The 25396-nt window shown below is 38.2% G+C and overlaps 3 protein-coding genes, 1 long non-coding RNA gene and 1 pseudogene across 5 annotated transcripts; 2 read left to right on the top strand and 3 right to left on the bottom strand.

Moving 5' to 3' along the window:
• Positions 1-4741: 4741 nt before the first annotated feature.
• On the bottom strand, positions 4742-8067 carry LOC103437537 (probable inactive purple acid phosphatase 27). Its single transcript, XM_070824042.1, has 11 exons — positions 7748-8067; positions 7465-7556; positions 7210-7276; positions 6977-7099; positions 6695-6787; positions 6473-6602; positions 6172-6386; positions 5871-6076; positions 5659-5784; positions 5237-5540; positions 4742-5151 (listed from the first exon to the last, which is right to left on the bottom strand). Exons 1-11 carry the CDS (start codon positions 7997-7999, stop codon positions 4846-4848), a joined length of 1914 nt encoding a protein of 637 aa, XP_070680143.1. The 5' UTR covers positions 8000-8067; the 3' UTR covers positions 4742-4845.
• Positions 8068-9257: 1190 nt separating this feature from the next.
• On the bottom strand, positions 9258-11665 carry LOC103437536 (uncharacterized). Of its 2 annotated transcripts, none has more exons than XM_008376017.4 (5): positions 11261-11665; positions 10340-10690; positions 10108-10186; positions 9746-9839; positions 9258-9658 (listed from the first exon to the last, which is right to left on the bottom strand). In XM_008376017.4, exons 1-5 carry the CDS (start codon positions 11579-11581, stop codon positions 9595-9597), a joined length of 909 nt encoding a protein of 302 aa, XP_008374239.3. In that variant the 5' UTR covers positions 11582-11665; the 3' UTR covers positions 9258-9594. The 2 variants fall into 2 exon arrangements, with proteins under 2 accessions (XP_008374239.3, XP_008374240.3); XM_008376018.4 differs by having other exon boundaries at positions 10433-10690.
• Positions 11666-12062: 397 nt separating this feature from the next.
• Positions 12063-21541, bottom strand: LOC103409659 (uncharacterized; annotated as a pseudogene).
• Positions 12895-15076, top strand: LOC139197207 (uncharacterized). Its single transcript, XR_011582352.1, has 4 exons — positions 12895-13140; positions 13242-13310; positions 14047-14107; positions 14873-15076. It is a non-coding gene; the product is annotated as an uncharacterized lncRNA (long non-coding RNA).
• Positions 21542-21622: 81 nt separating the features above from the next.
• On the top strand, positions 21623-23266 carry LOC139196908 (putative F-box/FBD/LRR-repeat protein At4g03220). The gene has a single exon (XM_070823263.1). It carries the CDS (start codon positions 21623-21625, stop codon positions 23264-23266), a length of 1644 nt encoding a protein of 547 aa, XP_070679364.1.
• The last annotated feature ends 2130 nt before the right edge of the window (positions 23267-25396 follow it).

The following is a 25396-nucleotide window of genomic DNA, read 5'->3' as shown; positions in this document are numbered from 1 at the left end:
GAGGGGCAAATATGTAAAAAGGGAAGGAGCCCTTATTCTATAAAAGGGTCTCTTCACCCTCACAAACCTCAAGCCCTCTCACCCTCACAAAGCTCATCTCTCTCAAGCTCTCATGCTCACAAACAGAGAGCCCTCTCTCAAACTCTCTCTTTCTCTGGAGGACTCCCCCTTACCCTTGTAATCCATACATATAGTCAGAGAAATACAATATCAGTGTGGACGTAGCCCAAACCTTAGGATGAACCACGATATATCTTGTGTTATTTACTCCAATGCAAATTCACGGTCGGATTTACGTTGTTCCAAGACCTCTAGTTTTGTGCATCAACAGAGGTGATTAACTCTCTCTTCCCAATTAAGACCTCGTTTAGATATACTTTTAAAATGATTGAAAACACTTTTGGTGAAAATGTTTGTGAAATCAATATTTAGTAAAAATGTAAGTAAATATTGAAAAAGCACTTAAAGTGCTTCCTAGAAGAAGCACGTAAATGATGTTTCTTGTAAAAAGCACTTTAAGTGCTTTCGGAACCCAATTTTTTTTTTTTAAATTGTTTTCAATCATTTTAAAAACACATCCAAACGAGATCTAAAGCTGACAGATGTGGCCTCTTACACACCAAGCATTTGTCTTGGTATTTTATATTAATATTAAAAAATTTCCCTTTAACAACTTTAACATTAATATTTCAATTTGTCTTGGTATTTTATATTAATATTAAAAATTTACCCTTTAACAACTTTAACATTAATATTTCAACAGACATGAGAGGTCATGTGTTTGCATAACATAGGGTTTTCTTTCTTCTTGAACACCCTTCGCCAAGCTCAGCCATGTTCATGGATTCCGTCAAAACGCTAGCACATACCTAATTCCAGATCACAAATACAAGAAACAAGGCAAATGGTACTAATGGTATATTTGGTCTGCATTTCTTTTACCTGTTGATGTGCATATTTGAAGTCTTCCATGTTTAAAGGCCGGATATCGGCACTCCCACTCAAGCCGGAGTTGGTTTACCTTCTGCTAGGGCTGCAGCTACTTCCTGCATGCCATCAGTGAAACATACAAGATTAAAGTTACGTGAAAAAATGGTGAAAAAACACGAAAGATCGACCTTTTTTTTCCTTCTCCATAAGCTCTTTAATTGGATGGTGTGCAGCAGTTACACATAGATCCTGCATTGTAGTAAATAATTTTTCATAGACACTAGATCCGTCATCAAAGTAAAAAGGGAATTGTTACTAGTACTTTAGAAAATAATTTAGATCCTGGCCTCCCTTTATAATTTTAAATAGGGAGTAGTAAAAAATGACATGTTTGGAATGCCAATAGTAACTTCCAACAAGAAGCAAGAAAATGAGAAAAACGCTATCACACATTTATATGTTACCTTAAGGTCACACTCGCGATTGCATCAAAATCAGCATCAGAAGATAAGTCCTCTTTGGCCAGTATGACTTTCAATATCTTTGCTCTATTGGGGAGCATCCGGCAAGTTTATCATCAATGTGTTGAAGTCAAGAAGCTAATATAAACCAAGGAAGTGTGACAATACATCAATCCTTTGAAGGCATAAAATGATGGCTTAAAGCCCATCCCACAGTCTTCTCCAAGACCTACTTTAATCCTTAGAGTAAAACTTAAATTTAGGATCTAAACTTACCCCAATTTGCTTCAACCGTTGGGGCAAATATATATATATATATATATATATATATATATATATATATATGAGTTAAACCCAAAATTCATTTATGGGTTAAATTTAGCGTGAGATTTTCCCTGAGTTAGTGGGGTTGGCCCACTCTCTCTCTCTCTCTCTATATATATATATATTTTTTTTTTGTTTTATATTTATAAATTCATTGAATCCAACGGCTAAAATCTAATTTGATTAAATCCAACGATTAAAAAAAAAATTCTAACGGTCCAAATTTAAATCCAATGGCTAAAATATTTAAAAAAATATCTTTTATGTATTCCGTATTCTTTCATAGTGTTCCACGAGTTTTATGGTGCAAGTTTAGTGATTTTTCAATATTTATCGAAATCTAAATAGTTTTAGGTTAAAATGTTCATAAAATTAAATTATGATAGTCTACATAATTTATTTTTAAGTTACTTTAAGAAAAAAATTATCCTAAATTCATTCTTTGATAATCTCAGACTAAAAATTTAGGGAGGTTTAATGAAAAGGGCTTGAGCCAACAAATATTTAATAAAAAATCATCCAAAAATGTTATTTAACCAAAAGGGCTCAAAGTTTAATAAAAAACCATCATCTTTTCACCCTTCTCTGGCTTAAGCAGTTCAAGCTCCGCACAACACTTGGGTTTTTTCAACTTCTCCAACAACGGCAACCCCAACAACAACATCTTCGGTGTCGAGTTTGAGTCTTTGAAAACCAAGAGTTTCAGGATCCTAATGACAACCATGTTGGTTTGGACATCAACTCCCTTACGTCTAATGCTTCGAGCACCACTGGGTATTGGAGTGGCAGACTTGATCAAGATTTCAACGAGTTGAAGCTCAACAATGGAATTAACTATCAAGTGTGGATTGATTTTATGGGCTTGAGAATTAACGTGACCATGGCTCATGCCGGCGTGGCAAAAACAACCAAATCGAATTCCTCCATTTTAAAAACAACCAAATCAAAGTTGAAAAAGGAAACATTCATTAGCACAAAGCCGCCGAACACAAGTTCAAAGAAGTTTAATGGTCGAAAATGGGGAAAAAGTGTCTGAAAAAAAAAGAACCAAAACATAAAACTGTTTCTGGAGAACCCAAAACATAATACTGTTTCTGGAAGAAAAAAAAAATCAGATACAGTGTTTGTTTTGTTTGGCATAAATAAACACTGTATCTGGAAAGAAAAGAACCAAAATTCAGAAACAGTAACTTAAATTCCAGAAATAGTGACTTAAATTTCAAAAAAATGACTTAGATTCCAGAAACAGTCTATGTTTTAACCTTTGATTGTTTCTTTTCTTTCATGCATCAGTTGATTATATTTAAGAAACAAGGTAATTTGCTTTGAATCCAAATACAGTGAATTTCACTATTTATTTTCTAGCTTACATTTAAGAAACAATGTGTCTATTTCATTTGGATCCAGAAACAGTGACTTAGATTCAAGAAGTAAAGTAACTTAGGTTCCAGAAACAGTGACTTAGATTCCAGAAACAATGTTACTTAAAATCCAGAGATAGTTTATTTTTACAGTCCAGAAACAATGACTCGTCTTTATTATTGAATAACATGCAGATCTCAAATTAATTTTCTGGAGAAACAAACGATAAACTCCACTGATGAAGAAAAATTGAAAAACAGTATATCAAATACATTATGAATAATAACGACGATCACATTTCAACGAAATAATACAAAATATAGTATGAGGATCTATATTTTTGTTTCAAAGAAAAAGAAGAAGGTCTGCAAAACAACGATGAACTCCATTAACAACGAAAATCTGGAACTCAATCTAAAAAAGTTAGGGGTGAAATTTAATATGGGCCTTGTACTAATCATTAAACAAAACTTATAACATGGTTTTTTATTAAAACTAAAATTTTTCAAGCCCTTTTCATTAGTTTTCCTAAAAATTTAACCTAGAAGGATTGAAAGAGATAAACTATTTTTGAGTTAAAACTTGAATTTTTTGGGTTAAAATTTTTAAGTTTTAACTCAAGGAGATGGTCTAAGCCTGCAAAACAGGAGATTTAAAAAAAAAGTCATGTAAGTTATCAGAAACTCATCAAAACCCTACGAAACTAATGAGCTCTTGACATATCAGAAATACAGCGCACTTTCATTTGCAAGTATTTGATCCTTGATGCGTAGTGTCTTGACATATCAGGTGCTGCTTCTCAATATATGTTTACTTTGATCACTCGAAAGTCTAACCGCAACCTTCCTTCCAAACATCCTTTAACGTAGGCTGTTTGGTCCATTGTGACATTAGCAAGAAATGCTACTCCCAAGCTTAATGTCTCGTTCGAGTCACAAATCTCTGCTATTTTGCAAATTTCTTTCTTCTCTCTTGGAACCCTCTCTTCACAGTTACAGTGAGACTTGCTCACTCTGGAAATACAAAAGCAAGCACTTTGGTATGAGTGGTTTTGAGAAACATATGGACACGTTTGCGCTGCAACGTCTTCATTGTGATCTTTTTGTTCTTTTATCAGCCTAATTTTTCGAAAAGTTGAATAGCGCTTATCAGATTCATATCACAGGCCAACTTGTCAGATTCATATCACAGGCCAACTCATCAGATTCGTATCACAGGCCAACGTATTGACCTGGACATGTCTCTAAAAGTACCATTGATTAACTGAATTTGTGACATTCCTGGACTATGAAGGTGAACTTGCTTCGGACTAGACAGTGGACATAGCTGAGGGTTTACTTCATCAATTCACGTCCATTACGAACATAGTAAAGAGTCAACAAGAAATGCAGAAATACTTGACATAGCAAATGATTTTAAAGTTCTGTACGTAATGTGATAGCTAAATTTCGGATGGATACCTTTCAGTCGTTATACCAATTAAGCGATTTAACTTTGTAATGTGACGACCTTTGGATCTGAAATTCCTTAGAGAACCTTCTACTCCAAATGTACTGAAAAACACTATAAAACTTTTTCTACTGAACACATTTTAACGTTTTCTACCAAAAACTCACGAATACGCGGGCTTAAATGCAGTTTTAGTTATCTGAAAGCACTTGAAATCCCTTTCAAAATACAATAATACTTCAAGAATACATTGTCGATTGTTCGATGTGCAATTTCTTGTCAAGAATACATCATTTGTTGATCAGAAAACAAGTGTTCATCAGGTAGCTAAAGTAGTTGGTTCACAGCCATCATGAACACAAGCCAAAACATCTTTATAATCCCTTGAGATAGTGAAGGAATCATACACCTTCCCATCATTGCTCTTCTTGTACTCAAACAGAAGCGACGAGTGGTTAAATGCCGTAAGTTTTACGAAGCCAAAGTCGGAATCTCTGAAAAGGCTCCAACTCGTTTGCACCGGGCCAAAAGCCGATAAGTGGCTGCCTCCTCCACCAACAACAACATGTATAGTTCCATTCACAGTTCCTGAGTAATGAGACTTTTCTGTATTCACACACTGATTCTGCAGCACACGAACGTCATTGATGAAGGATCAGAATACAACATGTGTGCAATTTCTAGTTAATACAATCTTTTGTGTGCGTTACCTGGTAAATGGGGCATGTTCTTTCGTAGTTATGGACATGACCGTAAAATGCAATGTCCACCTTGTACTTTTGCCAAAGCTTTTGCAAGCTTTCCCTTCCCATAGGCTCGCCAAATGCGCCATCTTGCCACTGTGCGGACGAATAACCAAGAACACGATGAGCAGCAAATATCAGCCAAGGCTGTTTCTGCCTGTCCGCGGACGCAAGGCATTTCTCAATGAATTTGTACTGCTCAGAGCCTTCCCTCCAATCGTGCTCACTGTCAGCTATGCAAAAGTGGAACATCCCATAATCTGTCGAATACCTGTAAAAGAACAGTTACAATATGCTTAACCACCCAATTTATCGGATGATTGGTATACTTTTATTTTTGCAAAATAATTGGTTAAGTAGCTTGTGACACAAGCATTCTCGTTATTTACCAGAACTTCGCTCTGTTCTCAGCAGGAACATAAAACATAGTCTCCGCCAGGACACCACATTCGCCGCCTGAATCATTGCCGTCATAGAAGGATCCTGTCCCTGGTGCATCGCGTTCGTGATTGCCACTGCCGGAACACGTCAAGTGAGTTTCAGAGAGAAATGTGAACTTATACATACATGCACAGAAACAAGGTTAAATCAAGCAACAAACCTTGCAATCATATATGGCACATTTGATGCAATCGGCTCCACCTGTGACGTGAACTGATCCCACTGTGAGATGTATCCATTGGCATAGACAATATCTCCGATGTGAAATACTATGTCAATGTTATCTAAGTCCTTTATCAGTGTATCTGTTGTATTGAGTGAGCCAGGCTGATAATCAGCGTATTCATTTGAACTATCACGCTCAGCCTGAAATTTATGAAACTAAAAGTAAATTTTCGTGACCCAGCTTGATAATATGAACATTCACCAAGCCAGATAGTTCTTATTTTTCTTGATGTTACCTTTCCCATGTCGCCAAATATAACTAAGCGCTGTAATGAGTCCTCCCCCGGGTATGGTGATGACTTGAAGTGGTAGGACTTGCTCCAGATATAGGAACCATTAGATAATTTATGACCGAGCTTGTAAGTGTACAATGAGTTTGGCCACAAATCTTTTAGAAAACTTGTATGGATGAAACCAGGATCCCGCCAACCAACTGTTCGCGCTGGTGGACCTGCAAATCAGAGGAACTTTGTTACATTAATTTCTTGTTTCGATTGGCCTTATCTGTATGAATTGGATTGATCATATGATCCGTACCACACAAGCTTCCTCGAGGGAAAGTCAGTGTTCCTGCTGGAGATCGAATTTGAGCTTCGCCCTTGAGACCCCACTCGACAAAAGGTACAGCTTTGTTGATGTTGTAGCCGCTTGTCCAGGTTACTGTCATCTGCAAAAGAACAAAAGAACATTATTATAACTCAATTTCCGTCCAGATTTTTATGAGAAAGGAAAGTGGTGGATAAAATTATATAAACTTACTTCATTCCAGTCCTTCCCTTGAGCAAGACGCGGGTAAAGGGGTACATTCGGATTAACAAAACTTACAGAATTAGAAACTGCCACCAGTTTTGGCTGCATATTGTGGATATATAGTTAGACAACACTTGAAGTGTCACTGTTAGCATGAACAAAAACACGAAAATGGTGACACACTTGAAGTTTGATTAGTCTTTCCAAAAGCAATCAATTAGCTGAAATATTGAAACAGTGATATTTAATATTGTATGAAGCAAAGCTGAAAGAGAAGGGACATGAACCCACGGTCGAAAGCCCGCCTGAGAATAATGCGAATGAAAAATCCGCCCGTTGATTGATCAACTGAAACTTCAAAGAAGCTTTGCCTGTTTTCGTATAGCCAGCATTGGAATCATTGGCAAATCTGTACTGAAACGAGAACATCAAGATTTCAGTACGCACGTCAACGGTTAGAGAACAATAAGAGCTATAATTTCCTCAAATTCCAAGAGAGATTATGAATTTGGAATAACACAAACCTTTATCGGAGCTGAGCATATATTTGGAGCCACTTCTCTATCGTCGGTAGGTGGACAAGTCGATGAACTGCCATAAAATATTGAGGTCGTGAATCTACTAATTTTTTTTTTGGTGTGAAAGTATGACATTCTATATTAATCTAATCTAACTACCGGGAAAGCATCCGCTTCAGTCAATGTGACTACACCTACGCTTGCAAGAAACGGATTATGTTGAAAACAACGGAGATTAAGAGTTAACAAGGTGGACATTACTTGAAATCTGCAGGAGAAAAGACTGCCAACCAATCATCTTCAGCAGGCTTCGGACTTGCAACTTCAATAGTTACCCACTGAGAATCTTCCCCCTGCGCATAAAGTGAATTTTTCAGCCAAAATCATCGTCAAGATTATATAGATACATACATATATATATATATATACGTATGTATATATATGTATATGAGAAACTTCATAAGGGGATTCCGCTCCGCTGTTCATGTAGCAGGATACTCGATATACATATGGGCCAATAGCGAGGAGATGCAGGATGACATACTTTGGTGCCAAGAAGGACAGGGTAAGCTTTGACGGAAGCATTTTCGTGAAGCTCGTAAACAGCTCGGTGGATTTGAATCTTGGACAGCGGCTGCACCCCGTCGCCGGCGTGCTTCTTGTGACTGTGATCAGCTGCTGTGAACTGCACCAGCAAAACCAACACCAACACAACTTTGACGGACAAGAAGCTGTAGCCCTCCATCTGTCCAAATTTCTGAGACCCCAAGTGTTTAAGCCTTGATGTTTCAGCCATCTTGTAAAGTAGCAGGCCAACCAAATTTGTCTCTACCTCTTTCTTCTTCTGACTTTTATTTCAGAATTATCGTAATTGTTGACTAAAATTGCCGACTTTTGGTGTTGGATTTATTGTTAAGCCTGCACCACACGTGAGTGAGCTATTGTATTATATTTAAGGTGTTTCTTCCAAGAAGCTGCATTTCTAAGGTTCTTATTAATTATTTTGGTGAACATACGTCTGCGTTTTAGTAGTATTTCTCTCGGCTTTTACGTGGAAGGTTTCAAGTTCGAGTTGTGAGGATGACGAGTTTAATATCAATTTATTACGGTTGGCTCGTTGTTTGACTTACCTAAAATTCTCAATTCTTTTAGTTTAATATCGTCGGATAAAATATAAAATTAAAAAACATACAAACAGAGTCTCACCCCTATTCCTTATTGTTTAGGTAATAAACTATTTTAAGAATCTTGCAGTGCAAGGATAGCCAAATGACCGGACACACGGTGTTTTCGTATAGAATAATACTAGAGACTAAATTTTATCGATAAATTTAATCTTGCTAGCATTACCCTTCGTATATCCAAATCTATACAACAAGAACGGGTATGTAACGAATGAATCCGATTCTTCACATATCTCGTACTTGAACAACCAGGTATCATTCCTGTTCATGACTTCCGATTCCAAGTCGGTAAGCATGCAGCCAGTGTGAACACATACCAAGCACAGGGCAGTTTCTAAGCAATAACTTAGTCTACACATTTGAACAAGTAGAATTTGAAAAACATAAAAATTGTAGATTTATGAGAGCATATTCTCCGTATCATGCTCTTGCACCACAAGCTTCTTCAGTTGACGAAACTAAAATCCAATGCAAGTCAAGGTTAACGATTCATTAATTTAGGAGAGGTAATGTCAGTACAATTACAACGGAAATATATAATCTCGGAGAAGTAGTATCCGGGTTTCCATTGTTCTAAAAATTCCCGCCTACTGCCACCTAAGCGCTAGGCGGTTGATCACCGTCCTGATTAATGCTTAAGCGTTCAAAAATTAAGAAATGGCGCCTATACCTGCATAGGTGCCCGCCTAACTGCCTAGGCACCCGCCTAACCCCGTCTAGACCTGCCTAGGTTGCGACTCACTTAAACAGAAAATAAATAACTTCATTTTGCATTTTATTTTTTTTCAATAAAATGTAAGAGACTTGCTGAATACTTAAATGAACACACATTATATGTTAGTTCCCTATGTTTTCGTTATGTTCCAATACTTCATAACATATATGTTATTCTATTTTGTAGTTTATGATGTAATTACATATATTTTAAGTATACACATACACTTATTTACACGAAATATAATAGATTTATTTAAATCCGTCTTGGCACCCGCCTAGGCCCTCCCTAGCTGCCTAGGCGTTAGGCTCCAACTCGCCGCCCGACTAACGTCTAGCGTCTTTTAGAACCTTGTTTTCCTAAGAAGAACTATCATTCAGATCGGTCAAAAGCGAAAAAAACTAGTAATGAGTCAGCAAAGCTCTAGCAACATTACAGAACTACAAAAGTGCAGGCAGGACTCCGGCACGAGCTTGGTGTTGCATATTCCCTTCATTTGTTCGTATCTACGCGCGTTAAAAAGATGGGGGCAAGCAGCTTCTCCAGCTCCACTAATCTGAAACCACATGAAAATAATTAGTAAACAAACAGAAACATGTTCTGGAGCATAAAATGCAGCAGAAAACATCAATCGTGGACTTACATCTCGTATTTTTGAATTGCTTCCTTTCGTTTCATCGCATATGCATCACTATCTTTAGGTACATTGATCAACGCATTGCATACAGATAGTGGAGCTGGGAAGCAGGTCAAACCAACAGAATTTGAGTCAAATAACAAAATTAAGAAGAAAAAAATGCAACAGCTTGTGTATCATTTAATATAATCTATATAGCTATTAATGGCCTTTAAACCGAGTTTATTTTGTTCAATTTTAGGCAATGGCTCCATTCTCCGTAACGCAACCAAACTAGAGAATGTGCTGTCGAAAAGACAAGCATATCGATCATTCCATTTAGAATGGTTTTCAAATATTCCCTAGATTATAAAGAAAATGGTCCGTACATGGCACTGGAGCTTCTTGTTTCATCTGCACGTCTTTGTGAACCTTTAGAGCGGCTGGTGTGTCGGGCTGCACGATACCCTGCTCAACACGAGCAATATAACCATGTAACCCATCTAAACAGCATACAGAAATACATAGCAGTCGAGTGAAACTTTTGAATAGATTATGATCATTTAGTGGATGCATCCTCCATTGCAAGAAATAAAAACTACTGAGACAAACAATTCTTACTGCTGTGGTATATATGGAAGAAGCATCTGCATCTTCAGACGGACGCTTGGAATTTTCTAGGGTAATTGGGCTAAAACAAGAAGTATCCAATACCTTCTTCTTTTCCCGCCTCTTCAATATCTTCATATGGCACTTCTTGATATAGTGCATCAAATGATACTTAGAATGCCTAGAGCACAACTCTGCTTGGATATCCTGGTTCTCAGTTAGCCAGTCTGCTATATCTTTGGACTTAACCACGTCATCTTTATCCAACGATTCTAACCAAATATAAACCGGTCTCCACTGATCAGTGCGTTTAAATCGAGCATGTGGAATATCAACATCACCTTGGTCTTCTTCCTTTCCTTCCTGCCATTTAACATTACAGAACCCATGTCAAAACTTCTGCATAGTATGAAAAGAGCATTAGCCTAAAACTAAAAACCAAAGCCGAGTTAAATAATATTATCAATTCAAACATCAATGGTGTATTTCCCAAAATCGATTAGTAAATTAGAAAAAACACCTATGACAATTATAAGTTTTACAGAAACACAAGAGCTTAATTGGAGAAAAGAACTCCTCAACTATCTACTCGCCATGCTCTAATTGATTCTTAGTTGCGAAATTCCGTTCTTACCTTTCTTCATTGCAAAGCAACAAGAGTATTTTTCTAATGTATGGGGTTCGAGGTGGCTTTCGCAAACTGTAATCTTTTCAAGGGTTTATAAGCGAAAAGCCGATCATTTTAACTCTACCCCATAACCACATTTGCCTAGTAATCTGCCAGAAGGCACCCAAAACTTTCACTAATTTGCCTAAAAATCTCATCGTTCTAATCCCAATAGCTTAATCACACAAAGATTACACCTTTAACAAAAACCCAATTTGTATTCGAAGGGTTATCAAAATATGAAACTGAATTGGTGAATTTGGGACCTGACTGGGGAGTCGCATGCAATTCTGAATGGCAATGAGGCGGTGGCAGAGGTCGGCCCGGGGCATGGATTTGATGCCTTGGGGTATGAAATCGAAGTTGGAGTCGATCCAGGTTTCGACCTCGTCCATGGAGACAGCTTTGGCCTCGGGAAACGAGCAGAGCCAAGCTCGGGCCATGGTCTCCCATTCCTGGGAGGACTGCTCGCTAGTGTTGTCGGTGTCGGAAACTCTCTGTTCCGCCGCCGCGTCTTCTTCTTCGTTTGCCGCTGGCGGTGGTGCTGGTGGTGTCGCTGCTAGGGTTTGGTCACCGGAGCTCGACATTTTGGTTCCCGCGAAGAGAGAGGAAGCCAACAGTCTGTGAACCGTAATTAAAAACCGGGGGCGGGAACGACGTCGTTTTAAGGGTGACGTCTATTTTTTTATTATTCATATTTTAACCCCAAGGGTTGAGCTGAGTTTTAAAAATAGGCCACATCACGTCTATTTTTTTATTATTCATATTTTAACCCCAAGGGTTGAGCTGAGTTTTAAAAATAGGCCACATAATTTTTGTTTTAGCTTTTCACACCCTGTTTAAATTGTACCAATTTAAAACTTCCATCACGATGACCAAAGGATCTGCTAATTGCTGAAATGATCGTGTGTAAGAGGAGAACAACTCGTACAGTCACCATCACGTCCGGTGCCGATAATACAATGCTATATGATGAGACGCATGTCACGGGCCATGACGTCAGCATGCCTCACAAATTCTAATTAGGAACGTGAGACTTTATATAGTATAACATGATGATATGCGAAATAAAAAATAAAGATTATATTTCTCATATATCAAAAGTATATGTTGTAGTTCTTAATTCTTAGCAAAAATAAAGAGAGTAGATGTTGGAAGTCAAGCAATTTTCTTAATTTAAATTTTGTAACAAAATTTCTGGAATGCTTTCTCAATAACTGCATCCAATTGCTCTATATAGTTATCCCAAGCAGAACTACCTGGTCTTTTGTGCTTTGGCCATCTTTTTCTTTCGTTTCTTCAGAGCCTTCGGCACTTTAGTTTTCCGAGCTTCCCTCCTCTCTTCTTTCACCTTCTTTTTGTTGTCTTTTCTCGCAGCTTTCTTTTCGAGAGGATCCTGTGCCTTGGTTTCGGAAGAGGAACTCTGCCCTTCCGATTCACTTGAGTTCTCGTCATCCATATCAGAGTCGGATTCAGTCTCAGGATTTTCAGACTGCACTGCTACAGCAATAGCATCTTGTTGCTGCTCTTTCTCCGATGGAGCTGGTTGACCTTGAGGAAGAGCCTCCTTCAGTCCTGTAATCGTTTTATAGTACATGTCTCCAGTGTCCTCTCCGCTAGTTAACCGTATTACATCCCACTCAGCATTCTTCACGTCATCTAATGTCTTCGGAATGTATGACTGGAAAGAAGAGAAGAAAAACATATCAATATCTCGAAAGTTTGGGTGCCCACAGTCACGCAAATACGCAAAGGCCAAGCCATTCAATAAACACAGTTACATTGTCATCACCTGTACAAATATAGTGAAACACCCCAACCCCTTTTATATTTTAAAAAACCCGTGGGGCCCACCTTATGATTTTTTTTGGTTTTTCCCCGGTCTCTCTCCTCTTTCAGCTCTCTTTTCTACCTCACTCTCCCGTGTCTCTCTCTCGGACCTCATCTCTCTCCCTCGCTGCAACTCTTTTCCCCGATCAACACTCAGCCACGCCATCTGCTGAGAACTCACCATCTAAACCTCGTCCCTTTCCTCTTCCTCTTGCCTCTGCGCAACTCGGCGAAACCAAGAAAATAACCTCCGGCGAGTCCGACGGCTTTCGAGGCCATTTACGGCCAAACCACGGCGAGTTGGCCGGCGTGCAAGGTATCAATCTCTTCGTCTTGTCGAGTACTATAACTTTCCTTTTTGTTTCACTCAATTTCATTGAGTATTGAAGAAGTTATACTCATTGGAATCTTACCCAGTTTCCGGCGACCTCCGAGGCTTTCGAGGCAATTTCCGGCCAAACCACGGCGAGTTAGATGTCGTGTGAGGTATCATTCTCTTCGTCTCTTCCAGGGCTACAACTTTTGTTTTTGTCTCGCTTGATTTCGTTGAGTAGTGACAACGTTATGGCCGTTTAAAGTGGGGTGGTTTTCCGGCCGAATTTCCGGCCTTCTTCTTCGGCAAACCAGGCCCTTCAGGCCGTTTCTCAAACCCACGGGCCTTAAGCCCGTATTGCATAAGCCCAAAGTCCTAGCCCAATCCTTTTAATTGTTTTTATTTATTTGTTATTGGTTTAGGACCCAAAAGGCCTTCGGGCCATTAGATTTAGGGCCCGCAGCCCATTAGTCCAACCCAAAAACCTTTTGAGGTTTTTATTTATTTCCTGTTTTAGAATTAAGGCCTTGGGCCAATCTGAATGGGCTTTCAGCCCTTTCCCAAACCCTTTTAACTTAAGGGCCTTAATCACTAAACCCTTTAACCTTAGGACCCTAAACCCAAAAATCCTAGGTTCCTAAAATCCTTTAAAACCCTAAACCCATCCAATCCCAAATCCCCTATTTTTATTTAAACTCTAAACCCTAATCCGGGTTCAAGCCTAAAACCCGTTTGACCTAGTTTGACCGTTGACCCCCGGTCAACATTGACTTTAGGGTTGACTTTTCGGGTTTTCGTCCGGGACCCTTCTTAGGGTAATTCGACGTTCTGGATCCGTTTCCAATGTCCTTTTTCCCAAATTCAATTGCTATTATATAGTTTTATTTATTGGACTCTTTATGTGCTTAGGGGGCAATTATTGTGACGTTTCCGTCTTCGCTAGTGGCGCAGCTTTTGGCAACTAAGTACTGTGAGTGGACCCCCTCTAAAATTACATGATTTGATAATTTAATTGCATTAATGATTAGCATGCCTACGGATTTATGATTTGATTTATGTGGAGCCTGATGATTTAATATATTGATTTTCGTCTCGTGTTTTGGTGAGGAATTAATTGTTAGCCTATATTGAGCTATATTTTAATATATCGTATTTTCTATAAATACCATGAACTGGTAGACTATCTGACAGATGACGATAGGATGCTAGAACATGTTTTGAACCCCTCTTTATAGTGTAGACGATGATCGGTAACCTACGCTATGAAGTGGTATTTATGAGAGACGTAAATATTTGTGCGTACCTAGTAGACACTATGCCGCCTGGGGCGAGGATCTGGTGTTGGCATGTGGGCCGGGAGAAATAATCCCTAGCGAAAGGCTGAGGGACACGGAGACAGGCATTGGGCCGGGATGGAGTTATCTCTGGCTACGGGCACAGAGACTGAGGTGCAGGCATTGGGCCGGGAGTTATATTTATTCAGTGATCTTTCTAGCAGCACACCGCATTTACGAGACGATTTATGATGCGTTTACTGTTTTGATTTCCGCGATGCGTTTCCGCGATGTGACTTTTGAAATATTGTGGCATGCTAGGATTTTTATTAAATCCATCACTTATTATGCTAGTAGTTTTCATTTATATAAACTTTGGGGGTTAGTATCTTGATAACTGTTTTGTTATTATTATATATATGAACTTGGTCCATTCACCTTTGTTTTGCGCCCCCATTCAGGACTTAGAATCAAGGCATATAATCCCGGCATGAAGACACTTCCGCAGCAGCATCTCCGGATCATCTCGAATGTAGGACTCACTCCTTATTCATTAAATTTTATTTTAATTATTCTTAGTGATTAGGTTTAGTTGTATGCTCTGAGCACGTTCCTAAACTGTTAACTCATGGTATTTTAAATTCATAACCCTTATTTATTTCTTATTCTTAGCTTTTGTATCAATTAATGGCTTTCGTCACCCTCGGGTGTCGGCCAGCACGTGTCGGTCTTGGTATTCGGGGAATACCAGGGTCGGGGCGTGTCATATAGAGTCTGCAATTTCCTCCTCTGCAGATATATCTCCTCTTGCCATAACCTTTTGTTGTAGCTGAAGTCAGCCAGTCAAACAGAGATCTTATTTAAGTTGTTTATCTATTTATTTCTTGTTTGTACGAACCTGAATTCTTTAATATTTGAGAACAAAATGGAAGAAATCAAACCATATCGAGATAACTCTCCACCGCATCATCAGCAATTGTTGGATCGACTATAAAATGAAAGAGCTCTCGAATTGTCATAACAGCTACACCATGTTTTTTGAAGAAATCCTGTATGCCGACAAATGCTTGGTAAGCTCAAAACACCAAATGCATTACTTCTACTTTTCATAAGCAATGGACGCAGAACTTTAGAAAGTGACCTCAGTATGAAGAACGTACCGATACATGGACACAATCTTCACGTAGGAAATCAAGGGCATGAGGGTAGTCCAAATCAACTGCTTGAGAAACGTCGATAATGTACAAGTGACCCTGCCAAAAAGGAAGGGATGACACAAGGACATCGCATACTATCATGTAAAATAAGCTCCAACTTCAAAGTGGTTAAGTTAAGTGCAACTCACCTCAAAGTAAAGTGTGTTGTATTCACTAAGGTCTCCATGCACCAGTTTGCTCTTCTGATACATTGTTCGCATAGCAATAATCATCTGGCAAAAAATTACTACGTCATCACTCCGGTACCCAAAGAAAATATCAAATACAAAAAACATTTTTGCTAGTGTAAAATTAATTCAATTAAAAGTTTCCCAGTAATATATAGAGCAGCAAGCAAGAATTCAACATATATTAACACCAACCTATTTCCATTGAACACCAGTCCAGTTACTATAACCTAATCCGTCCAAAGTATAAAATCATTCGTATACAATCCAAAGACAAATCTAGAAGATCGCCTTTTAGTGAGCTTAGCAACAAAATAAAAAATAAAAAATCTAAGAGCTTTCAAGGCCTGTGCACATGTCCAATAGAACTATCTTAGCCAAAAGGTTCTTGTATTTAAATTATTATATCACAAATATTTTGGCACACCTCCATATAGCCTTCTCGAAGCTTGTCTAATGATAACGCAGCATCCTTCAGACGAGGCGCTGCCCAACCTGACTTCCCTCTGTAATAGACTACGGGCTGGTTTGGTATTGCTGTGCTTTGAAAAAAAGCTGCTGTGAGAATAAGCGGTTGTGCTGTGAGAATAAGCGGCTGTGAAATAAATTAGCAGAGTGTTTGGTAAACTTTTTTGTAAAAGTGCTTTTGGAAAAAAAAGCAGTCTAATAGTAGGTCTTTTCATTAAAGAAGCACTGTAGCTCCGTGTGCTTTGAAAAAAAGCCAGTTTTCCAAAGCTGCAAATAGCAGCTTCAACTTTTTCCTTTGATTTCAGCTTATTCTCACAGCAGCTTCCAAAATAAGCCATTTTTTTTCAGTTTACCAAACACCTAAAACCCTCATAGCTTTTTTTCATGGGTGCTTTTTTTTTAAGCACCTCACTCCCAAACTAGGTCTACATCAATCAAGGTTACTCTAACTAGCAAATCAAATTTTGATACGCCAATTCCGTCAGACTATGTCATATCAAAATTAGAAATACCTATGAATTCCATGACCAGAACATGAAGTCTTAAAATAACTGTAGATGGGCACCTAATTCCATTGTCCTTTACCTCTTCAAATTCCTCATCTCTTTCTCAGCCCATGTCTGCACCATTTTCCTAGGATTGCGCTTGCAGTATCCATGTCTGAATTGGTAGTCCCCTTGTACGTATCTATCCCTGTCCCTGAAATTTTTTGGCCGGCAAACAAGTAAGATATATTATAAATCTATTGCTATAAACGCACGTATGGAATCCAGCATGCTAACTAGGGATGGGCAAAATACCCACGGTTATGGATAACCGTGGTTACCCGCCCATTTAAATTTCACGGTTACGGTTATGGGTAACCGTTTAGATAATTAAACGGTTATGGGTATAACCGTTTACTCGTGAAATTTAAATGAGTGATTATGGGTATTAACCGTGGTTATAAACGGGTAACCATTTACCCATTTATTTTATATATGTAATGTTGAATATTTAAAATAAATAAATAAAAAAAAAAAATATATATATATATATATATATATATATAGACACACACATACGGGGCTGTTTGACAGGGGATGAGAATATATATATATATATATATATATATATACACACACACACAAACACATACGGGGCTGTTTGACAGGGGATGGAAAGTTGGGTTATTAACCCAACAATCATCTCTCTTCAATTTGAATACTGCATCTTTCTATTTTTTTTTTTTTTTTTTTTTGAAAACTGGAACAACAAAACCTGGGCTAAGAAGCCAACCAAACAGAAAGCCAACACAAGGCAAACAACAAGCAGAAGCTAGAAAATCCTTGGAGGGATTAATATTATGACAATTTTTTTTAAAAAAATTTTTAAGTTGTTAAAAAACATGTAGACGGGTGAAAAATGGGTTATGGTAAAAAAAAAAAAAGGATAAATGGGTTAAAAAGGGTAAATGGGTAAACGGGTATTAAACGGTTACGGTTAAATGGGTATGTGGTTATGGGTATGGTTAACCGTTTATAAATGGTTATGGGTATGGATATAACCGTTTAGTCAATTACCCAACGGGTAAACGGTTATGCGGGTATGAGCATAAACGGTTATGGATAAATTAACCGCGGTTACCCGCCCACATAACCATTGCCCATCCCTAATGCTAACTGGTCGTCCTTAAAACTGAAAAGCTTTTTTTTCCTTTCTGCTTGATCTATGATTGCATGGCCAATTTGTCAATCTTATCAAAGATAACAAGATAATAACTACAGATAAAAAAAAAAAAAAAAGGATTTAAAAATAAATACAAAAGAACCATCATACAACTACATGACTAAGCATAGAAAGATTTTAGAAGATGTGGTAAGCAATGTGCACTATATATTTCTATGCCCTAAAGAAAAGTTTCATTTTTGGAGTGTTTGTTATAGTGTTTGACATAATAACAATGTAACATTGCTAAACTGTCAATTAGCCAATGGGACAAGCTCAAAGTGTCACAGAAAACTTAATTAAAAACCAGAATAGATGTTTTGAACACTTTAATCGCCATTTCTTGGCCATTAGATTTTGTTGTGTGATATTGTTAACCCTAAAAACTACCAAGCCTACGTAGCGCGCAGGCCGAGTAATTAATAAGCTAACTACGTCCTTCAGTTATGTGCGGGGTGTGCCAACTCGACGGCTGAGCTCGGCCGGTGGGTAAAATTTGTTAATGTTGTGCACTGCTGACTTTGATCTTACGACTGCGACCGAGGAAGGAACACGTCTCGGCCTTCGAGTTCTAGAGCCTGAAGATAAGGCTACTAATTCTGCGAAGTTCACAAATCGTCGGCGTCGGATTCGGTCACAGTGATTATATTTGTAAGAGTATAAGCACGCCGAATCGACACCAGAATATAGGAGCACAAATACTCAAAACAGATATATGTCTTGATGGTAAACGTGGTTCGGCCGTCAGAATGTCGAACTCTAAAGCCTATATGTGAGTATCTAATCATGAAACAACTCGGCGTTCAATGTGTCGAGCCCTAATATACTGTAACACCTCACATCGCCGAAAAGGCTAATGATATGACCTCTGCCAAATAAAGACCTGAAAATCTTTCTCGACCGAGACTTGGATAGATAACCAGTCGGCCTTAACGTAGTGCTGTTTATCCAAACTGAAGGTGTTCTGCGGTCGGCTGGTTCTACGGTGATAGTGTTGTTTATCCAAACTGAAAGTATCACCAGTTGCCTTCACAGTGCTGTTTATCCAAACTGAAGATGTGTCGGCGAAAAAAAATCTCAAGGTTGTTGAGAGGTTTCGCGTAGAGCGAGAATTTGCACAGGGCAGTTTGAGTGTTGAATTGGAAAGCCTTTTCCGTTGCCATTGCATCTGTATTTATAGGACTGATGTACTTGTTTGGCACGGCTAGATAATTGTGTAGAGTCCGACTGCAACTCTAACTCGCCAAATAAAATCTTATCTGTGACACAGGTGCTAAAGCCTATCTTTAGATGGCTGATTCTTCAAAGGTGATAAAAGCCCATCTTGACTGATCCCATAGTAATTAAAAGCCTAGCCTAGCTAGGCTTTCTTTTCTTGTCATAATTCCATGACCCATCCATGCATCCTGATCCCATTTAATGAATTTCAAACAATTTTAAATTCATTTCTGACTACTTGTCAATCTGTTACCATCACCACACGCCAAATATCTCAAATCAATTTGAATTGTATCGCTTGCTTGGGGATATAATATGCATCATATCCATCTTGTTTAAGAATATGCCAAGATAATTCATATTAAAAGATAATTATTATGATAAAAACCATAATATTATCCTTTAACAATAACAAAAATTATCTATACTTTTCCATCCGACGGTTGAGAATTAAACTCCCTCAACGACCCTGATTACACAGGCCGATGATGTAAATTTAGGTCCAAACATATACACATTTGCTTGTTCAAGAAAAAAGAACAATTCCATGATTAAATCAAGTATCGGGCTAAACTTAATTACGTACTTGCAGCAAGATCAATACCAAGTCAATAAATTACATTCAGTGGTTAAAACACGAGCAACTCAATACGTACTTCTTTCCCGGTAGATATACAGCCATTGATATCATGAAACACACCACTGTTCAACATTTTGAACAAAACCATCCGAGTTCTGGGATCGATGGCCTGGTGAAAACACACAATCACTAAAACTAATAAAAAATGTTGTCTTTCACCTGCTCAACAGTGGCACGGTCCGCTTTCTCAGTAGTTTTCGTTCTGCCAATCGCCAAGTCCCTAACACTTCCCCGAATGGCAGTTGTCACAGAGTTGGACATTCCAACATTCAACCTCCCTTCCCACTCCTACACCGCAAAACGCGAAACAAAGACGTCAACTTTGCAAGAAAATCAGCACCAAACAATAGACAGTATTACAACCCAACAATTAAGAATCGAAACCCACTTGAAATTCGAAGTCCTACGTACAATTACAACAGCAAGAACACAAACCCAATTGAACTCCAGTTCTAAATTTGCAAAATTTGTACCTCCAAAAGCGAAGCTCGGATGTGGTTAGTGAACTTCTGGTTGCGATTGGCGAGAGGCTGAAGGGTAGAGGAAGCAGGGCGGGAGTGAAGGCCGCCGTGGTCATTGGGCCGCCGTGAATTGATGGTGAAGCCGCCTTCTACTCCTCTGTCGTCGTCCTTGGAGTCCAAGTAGTCCACTGCATCTCCGACGTCCAAAGCTCCTCTTCCTCTTCGTCTTCTTCTTCCTCCTCTGCTTCTGGTTTTCCTTCGGGAGGTGCTTTCTCTTTCTCTGCTATTTCTTAAACGGCGGCCATTTGCGATTGGTATACTAATTTTTGTGGGTATTTTGCAGAGGAGGGAAGGTTGTGGGGAACTGAACTGACACCGTGTGAGGCGGCGCAGTCGGAGGCCCGACGGAGTTTTTAGTGGTTTTGATTTCTGACACAATGAAATTTCTTCTTAATTGGAAAAAGCACCACCATAACTGTAAGTTTTATACAATATCACCTCGGAAGTCGAAAGGGTTAAATTGAAAGAACAAATTTAAACTCTTTGTTAGGTGAGATTTTTCAGTGTGACCGTCACACGAGATGGTATATCACGTGTCATTATATAAATGGTGAGTTATATGTGTTAAAAGGTTAATAACTTAAAAATTAAAATTTTTCATCACTTACATAAAAACATGTGGTATATTATCCGTGTTCTTATCACAACTAAAAATTTCTCCTTTGTTAGGTAAATTTCATTGCCCGAGACTCCCTTACGAAGATCATCTCGAATTGAGTCCCTCTAACCGTAAAGTCCCTTACCATAGGGATAAAATTGAATTTAACTTGCATGTGATCTAATATTTTAGTGGATAGAGTGGCAGGTTTCCACCAATATGTATTAGGTACAAAACTCTCGCTAGCCTAAATAATTGAAATATACTTTCCCTCACCTAAATAATTGAAATAGTTTCGAACTTTCCCTACTCTCCTTTATGTTAATATTTTTTTTTTAAAAGTAGCAAGATATAATTAAATGATACTGTTAGAAAGATCAAATTTTTAACATACTTATTTTTTATTGTTGACACATCATATAATGTGCAAAATTTAATTTAAAAATTAATCTACTTAACATTACTTATAATTAAAAGTTGCAATTAATTAATCATTCTCTTCTCTCTCTCTCTCTTTTATTTTTTTATTTTTTTTTTAACATTTATTCCGTAACTTCCATAAGGATCAAGGACTGTCCCTTCCATAATATGCATGCGTACGAATTGAAAATACTATATACACACACATATGTAGCTAGGGTTTAGCAAAACCTTCAAATCGATTTTCAATCGACGATGAGGCAATTACAAATAGCTCCTCCTGCTTCTGCTTCCGATGAGATTGAGAACAGGGATGCTAATGCAATATACAGAGACGACAGATTCAGTGCGCTTCCCGATGAAGTTATTCATTGTATTCTGTCCCCTCTTCCCTTCTCAGATGTCATCCGAGTCGGAAGCTTGTCGAAAAGATGCGGGCAAGTTTGTTCCTCAATTCCCACCTTGAACTTCTCTGAATTTCCCTCAGATTCCACAGCCACCTTCGACAAGCGGTTGGAGCTGCTGGCTTCCTTGGACAGCTTCTTCTCCCAACGCGATTGCAATGACAAGGTACAATTACAAACTCTTAATATTAATTGGGAATTTCCGTACCGTCAGTTTAAGTGGCAAATTACCATCCCAAATTGGAGGGAACATGAGGCACGTCAAGTTTGCGCTTCTATTCGTAAGGCTGTCGGGTGTCGTGTTGAAAATCTTTCTGTTTTCGCCGGGAGACGTGATCCTGCCACCGTCTCCTTCGAAGCCAACGCAGGTTGGCTACTGGGAGGTCCTGAACCGTTAGAGTTTCCTTGTTGCGTTTTAAGTTCTAGGTCTCTGAAGTCTATAGATTTTGAAATGTTTGGTACAATTATTAAAGCTCGCAGCTTTTCTACCTGCATTATCTCTAATCTGGTACGTTTGAGGTTGAAAAATGTGATGATGGAAGATGGTGAGGGCTTTTGCAAATGGGTTTCGTCGGCTTGCAGATTTATTAAGGAATTGTTGCTTGAAGATGTGGCTAGGTTACAAAATATCACCATTGAAAGCTCGTCTTTGGAATCATTTCAGCTGCGCTCCACTTTGGGGTGGCACCCCCTCCGCCATCTTCGTATCTCTGCTGAGAAACTTGAGCATGTATGTATAGCTTGCAGGACTCAAGAACGTAATAAGAGCACGCCGATGGAAATTTTTGCTCCAAATCTTAGGTATCTGAGTCTGTATTGGAGAGGAGACACGACGATAAATCTTCGGAGCCCTGGAGAACTTAATTATTTGGAAAAGGCCGAGCTTGAACTCGTCACCATTAAGCACAGAGTTGACACGGACAGCAGCACATCTCATGATCAGTTGGTCCTCTCTAGAGTTCTTCAGAGTGTTAAAGTTCTTACTTTACGCGACCTATGGGCTATAACAACTCTCTCCAAGGAAGGTTGCACTGGACCACCATTACATAATGTTCGGTGCTTGCGGATTAGTACTTGGATTTGTTACGAATTTGACAACAACCTAGTCCCAACAGTGGCCTCTCTTTTCAGAAGACTCCCTAACTTGAATACCTTGGAGATTTACGTATCCTATTTATTTGGCATACCAAAACATAGATTTGATAGGAGGTATTGGCAACTCCAAAACCTAGATTTTATATCTCAGCTCAAGGATGTAACCTTGGAGGTTCCTGAAGGGTCTAACGACTCTAATCTAATCGAGTTTGCAAGGTATGTGCTCGAACATGCTCAGAATTTGAAGAAAATGGTTGTGATTTGTGAACCCAGTGAATCAAGGTTGATAAGTTTAATAAGGTCGAGCATGAGTATTTCCAATGCCTCAGTTGTCTTTCTGGAAAAAGGCTCTAAGAAAAGCCAAAGCGTGGGAGCAGGGAAAGAGCACCACCATATATAAGCGCAGTAGTAGTAGGTATTCTAGCTAGCATAGGCAGTTAAAAGTATTAAGCAATAGTGATTACTCACAATAAGGCAGAGACTTCGTTCGATTGCAAAGCTCTCATCTCTTCAGCCATCTGCTAAGCTATATTACGATTATGTAACTTTATTTTTTCTATTCTATTCAATGTCAATTTTACATTGTGGATGTTAAATAGAATTTCTTTATTTATTCTTTTTCAATTTGATGAATGTTACTTTTGATCATAGGTTCAGTTATGTTTTTTGTATGGTTTTATTTCAATGTTTATACTTTTAGTGAATTGAATAAATTAATAGACGTGTAATTCACAGAATAGTTTCTTGATATTTTGTCATACATATTATGCTTGAGAATATTTCTATAATAAATTGAATGGGTTTCATGTTTCCAACCTCTACATGAAAATTTGGTTTCATGTTTCCAACCTCTACAATGAAAAATTAATCATAAAATGATTTCATATTGAGGAAATTTAATTGTCAGTTAGGTTATAAAAAGGATCTCATAATGTTTAGTTGCATGTGCTTTGGTGACACCTGCACTCAGGTTTAGCAAGCATCTCATAATGTTTGGTAGTACTTTGGTCTCCTTTCAATTTTAAATTGTAAATCTCATGAGGTCGCTAAGAAATTGCGTTTGTGCGATGGAATGAGGATCTTTTCCGGATCCTTTTTGTGAGAATTCTGGGATCCTCCAATCATATTCGTTTATCGTACATCGTGCGGTCAGTTTTCGTCAAGTATTGTTTATATTTAATTTTAAATAAAAAGATTTCATTATGCACGATGAAATTGCCATGTTCAAGATTTTTTTTAATGTTAAAATTTCCACAATCCACGTGGCATTTCTTAAACCACGTGGCATCTTAGGTTCTACGTGTGCAACTTTTGGCATGATAACTCGGAAAGATTTTTTAGTGTGACTCAGTGGCGAAGCCAGGAATTGTCGGAGGGATTGGCGAAATGTAAAAAGATAAAAGGCGATCACTTGAAGAAATAATTGAATTTCAATGAGACATCCTTAAACTGGTTACCTCCTTGAAGTTGTTTAATTAAGTTCATAGAATCAGATTTAACTATGATCCACTAATTCAGTGGTTTTGTTTAACCAACAAGAGCACCAAAAAAGCCAAGTAGATGATGACAAACTACAAGAAGCATAATGACATTGAAGAAGATACCCTAAACCTTAGTCTCAAGTTCTATTTTCTCCTTAAATTTTAAAGTAAAAAATTGTCTCTGAACTTCAAGATTATACGAAATAACCTCCAACAATAAAAAAAAAAGGGACAATCATTAACCCAAAAAGCTTGAGTTATTTCTTCAAACCAACTCAAATTATTCAACAAAGACAGTACTAATCTTGTGAAACCAAAACTCTCTTTTGCTCATCTTCTGGACATTATCATCCTGCCACTCACGATACATTGAAAAGTGTTCCAATGGCACCTTCAGATCCACAATATCTTCATTGTCAAACCTAATAAAATACAAACAACAATCTTGCAAGAAAAATACACACCATTTCCATTATACTAATCACTGCGGAATTCCAAATTCAGCTAATCCAACTCCTAAGGACTTCATATTGGTGTTTTCAACATTAATATTTGTCCCTTTCAAAAAAGAGTCCTTATGTTCTTTTTCATTCAGCAAACAAAATACAACCTTTCCTATTCATATTCAATTATCAATTAAATAAAACTAGGGTTTTGAGAAACAGAATCCAAACACAATTAAAACAACCCATAATTCAATTTTTCTTTACACCCCTTAGAAAAAACATAAATCTTCAAAACCCATAAAAAGTTGAAGAATTACCTGTTTGAGTAAAGAGACGGATTAAACATGTTTGTGGGATGTGTGGTCAAAACAGTGGATTAGAGCAGACACGACTGGGATTTAGGGGGGGTTGACTAGTGTGCCTAGGATTTGGGGGCGCACACAACTCTGGGCTCACTGGTTTTCAAAAGGGAAGGGGACTGAACGGGGGAGTGAGGGTGGAGGTAAATGGGGACAAGTCGTTCCCCCTTTAATTAATTTTTTTTCAATCACTAAACGAAACAGCGTCGTTTCAGTTAAAGAATATTTTAATTTTTTTAATCAC

The sequence above is a fragment of the Malus domestica genome, chromosome 06 (genome assembly GCF_042453785.1).
Source record: "Malus domestica chromosome 06, GDT2T_hap1".
NCBI classification, from domain to species: Eukaryota; Viridiplantae; Streptophyta; class Magnoliopsida; order Rosales; family Rosaceae; genus Malus; species Malus domestica.
This window is presented reverse-complemented; position numbering and strand designations above follow the sequence as displayed.